We start from the raw sequence: 3639 nt of genomic DNA, 5'->3' as shown, positions 1-3639 counted from the left end.
GTAAATCCCTGATTTAATTTACTGACTGGGAATTAAATCAGCATGAACGGGTTTCGGTGCATCTGTGCTGGGTATTTGTGATGATCAAACTAGACTATTTAAAAACAATGGTGTTGGATTAGAAAGCTCCACTGGCAGAAACAAGCTCTTAAGAAATGCAGTATAATAATCTTGGACATTAAAGAACAGTACATACAGTGAGTGGGCAGCCCTCTCCTCCCACTTCAGTCTTTCCCACTGAAATTGAACCCTGTCTGCAAAAGCATTTTCGCCGTCACAAAAGTTTTGTATACAGAATCACAGAACAGTTTGGGTTGGAAGAGACCTTAAAGATCATCTGGTTCCAAGCCCCTGCCATGAGAAGCAACCTGGTTTAGTCTTCCATTATCAAGGTTGCTCCAAGCCCCGTTCAACCTGGCCTTGAACACTGCCAGGGATGGGGCAGCCACAGCTTCTCTGGGCACCCTGTGCCAGCAGCTCAGCACCCGCATAGTGAAGAATTTTTTCCTAATGACTAATCTCTTTCAGTTTAAAGCCATTCCCCCTTGTCCTGTCACTACATGCCCTTATAAAAAGTCCCTCTCCAGATGTAGTGCTGAGACTCTAGGAAAACAGACTGGCTGCAACGATCAGGTTATCTTTGGGATAGAGATCCAGGGGCTGTGTGCACTGGGAGCTATTCTGACACCCAACATTCCACATCCCTGAGGGAAGCAGGGTGCTGCTCTTTTTCCTTGAGTTTAGTGGAGGATTAACAGTGCTATCAACAGAATCAGATGTTGGAGGTTCATGTGCTACCTACCAACCCCCTGTGTCACGTACCCCCAGGGGTCTTTGTGTCCCATCACCCTCCCTCGTATTGTTGGGGGCCACCACTCTTCCTGCTAAGTTGGTGAATGTCTTTGGGATTTGTTTTCATGCATGATAAGCTCTGTCAAACTCTAGGTTGACCTGGGCATGGCACAGAGGCTACGTTCTACCTTTCCACTACAGCCACGGTTGGGATCACATGGGCTTTGCAGAGTAGCTAAGGGGTCCCACACAGACGTGGTGCTAGCTGTATATAGTCCAGCTGCTTTTCCAATAGGAGGGGTTTGCTGAAGCTGAACCTGCAGGTCTTTACCACTTTGTGCTACCCAGTAAGCAGCCTATATTAGTGGGAGAGAGGGAAAAACCTCAGACCTCTCTCTTCAGCATTTCATACACCTGGTATATACCTAGCCTCCTCACACCAGGCAAGGCTACTGCGCGGACTTCTCCCCAAGGTAGGAAGCATTCTTTCCAGTCTTCTTTAAGGTTTCCAGTAGGGTGTCAACGTTGTGCTCTGAGTCGATGCACACCTTCTTGTTGGGCAGGTCAATATCAAACTGGACACCTACGAGCAAAGAAAAAGAAACCTACATAGCTAGAAGCAGCCAAATGGCGTGAGCACAGGGAAAGCTCACCTTCACACATTTGTGCTTCCAAGGCGGTCAGCCAAACGTACACGTGCCTCCTGACAGCAAACCCTGATACCACCACCAGCCAGCAAAACCAAACTGGTGTTCTGCCAGCAATGGTATGAAGGAAGCCAGATCTCCTGCAGATGTGCATCAGGCACTGCAGTTTCTCGACTGCTTTTATCTGCTCACTCCACCTTGGATCAACACAATCACTCACGCAATAACCAGAATGAGCTGAGTTTAAACCGACCATTATAATCTCCAACCAGCTCAACCTGTGCTGTGGTTTAGCATGGACAGGCACTAATAGTGTGGGGTTAGGACAGCATCAGGACAGTTTTCCTCAGTGGTGGCACAAGCCAAGACCTCTAAGTAGGAGGAGGGAAAAGACATTTTCACATGTGTATTTCCCAGTGGCTAGTAAGGGTGAGCCACTCAGCACAGTGAAAGGACATGAAGTCTCTGTTACGAGGCTGGTATTGGCTAGCATATTGAAGAGTGATAGAGGTTCTGGCAACCACACACAGACTAAGCGGAATCGCTACAGCCTGGTAATGAGATCTGAAAGAAGTTGCAAAGCCTTCAGCTTGGTGACTGAAAGCTGTTTCCACATAGTAAGGAGAGGGGAGCAGGATGGCAGGTCCTCACAACAGGTGAGTGCAGGCTCGATCCTTCTCTCTTGGTAATGTCAGCATGGAGGAGGTATAGGCTATAATTTTCCAGGTGGTATTAAAAACAGGCTATGCAGGCAACCACCAAACACTCTGCTCAGCAGCTCTTCACTGTGACTGCTGATGACACATCTAGGGAAGCACCACAGACACCCCAGGCTTCCTTGGAAACACCACCTGGCAGGACATCCAGGGAGGTCCCTTTCGTCTGGCAGACTGAGTAGGGGTCTACCAGTATCATTCCCAGAGGGTTCAGGATGAGACCCTGGTGCTTCAGAACCCCCTGCAGCCATGGCAGCTTCACCTTCCCTGGGCATTTCTCCAAGGATCACACGAGTCCTGCGAACAATCGTGACTCATTACTGACTAAGCAGCAGGCTCAGGGCAGAGTGGGAGTAGAGGTTTCTGACCTGCCACTTTCAGCTTTTTACCCCTGCGAGATGGAGGATCCCTGGGCACTGACATCCTGCCCCAGAGCTGGCGTTGTCACACACCCAGCACAGACTCACCTCCCAGCTTCTGCAGGACACGGGTGACCGCATTGGAGCAGCCTTCACAGGTCATGTCCACAAAGAACTCGTGTTTCTGAAATGAGGCAGACGAGGGGTCAGGAAGGGTGAAGCTGGCAACACACCACAAGCACTCATCCTCCACACTAGCCATTTTCCTTGGGGAGATGGGCATAAATCCTCCCCAACCAAAAAGTCCATACACACCACTAAGGGAAACCAAAAGCTCTTGGTAGCCCTCCCTGTGGAACCCTTGTGCTGTCCATCACAGGATGAGGACCCTTTGGAGACTGCCTGGCCCTTACTCAGAGCAGGGCCACCTTCAGAGTCAGCGCAGGCTCCCATCTCTATGGGTCTCTGATAGACTCACTCCACTTGTCCTGGAGAGCTCCAGAGAAGCAAGTCTCCTGCCTCCAGTGACCCACTGCCCTAACGTGGTCTGCAAGGTTATCAGTGCTTGCCCACCCTGTTCTTCTTGTGCCTTCAAGGCCCATTGTCCCCAACATAATAAACTCATAGAAATATCAACAAACACGAAATTTAAGGAACATTAGTGCTGTTTTCTCATCTTTCACTCCACCGGGCCCCCAGTGTTATCTTCACTACTAAACACTGGGTCACTGCTGGGACAGCATAAACGTGCTTGCCTGTAACATTAACCACTGTCTTCAACCTTTGGCACCAGATAGATCCTAATTCCCTTTTCTTGCACATGCTTTTTACTTTCCTCAGAAAAGAAAAGCTTTTGAATTACTATTATTTGTTACCTGCAACCCCTATTTCTTTCTGTTCCAAACCACCCTCTGCCCCCTTTCATGGAGAGGCTGAAAACCCCCCAGTGGCACAATCCGCCCGGAAAAGCAGCTCGGGAATGGCGGTTCCCATTGGGATTTTGCAGCGTAATCAGCATTTTCCTGGTTTTATGCTACAAATACCCTGCGTGCTCCGGGGAAGGGGGGATCGGATGGGAGCGGCAGGAGGGCCCCAGCGCAGGGTCCCTCCCCGGCCTGGTGGCTC

The 3639-nt window shown here is 49.9% G+C and overlaps 1 protein-coding gene across 1 annotated transcript; it reads right to left on the bottom strand.

Moving 5' to 3' along the window:
* Positions 1 to 1241: 1241 nt before the first annotated feature.
* On the bottom strand, positions 1242 to 2698 carry ATOX1 (antioxidant 1 copper chaperone; the record flags this gene model as incomplete). Its single annotated transcript, XM_010013752.1, has 2 exons — positions 1242 to 1375; positions 2623 to 2698. Coding segments are annotated over 2 exons (210 nt in total), but the record flags the coding sequence as incomplete, so codon positions are not given.
* Between the last annotated feature and the right edge of the window lie 941 nt (positions 2699 to 3639).

The sequence above is a fragment of the Nestor notabilis genome, unplaced genomic scaffold (genome assembly GCF_000696875.1).
Source record: "Nestor notabilis isolate BGI_N333 unplaced genomic scaffold, ASM69687v1 scaffold7494, whole genome shotgun sequence".
Taxonomy (NCBI): domain Eukaryota; kingdom Metazoa; phylum Chordata; class Aves; order Psittaciformes; family Psittacidae; genus Nestor; species Nestor notabilis.
The sequence above is the reverse complement of the archived record's forward strand: the minus strand, read 5'-3'. Positions and strand labels throughout refer to the sequence as shown.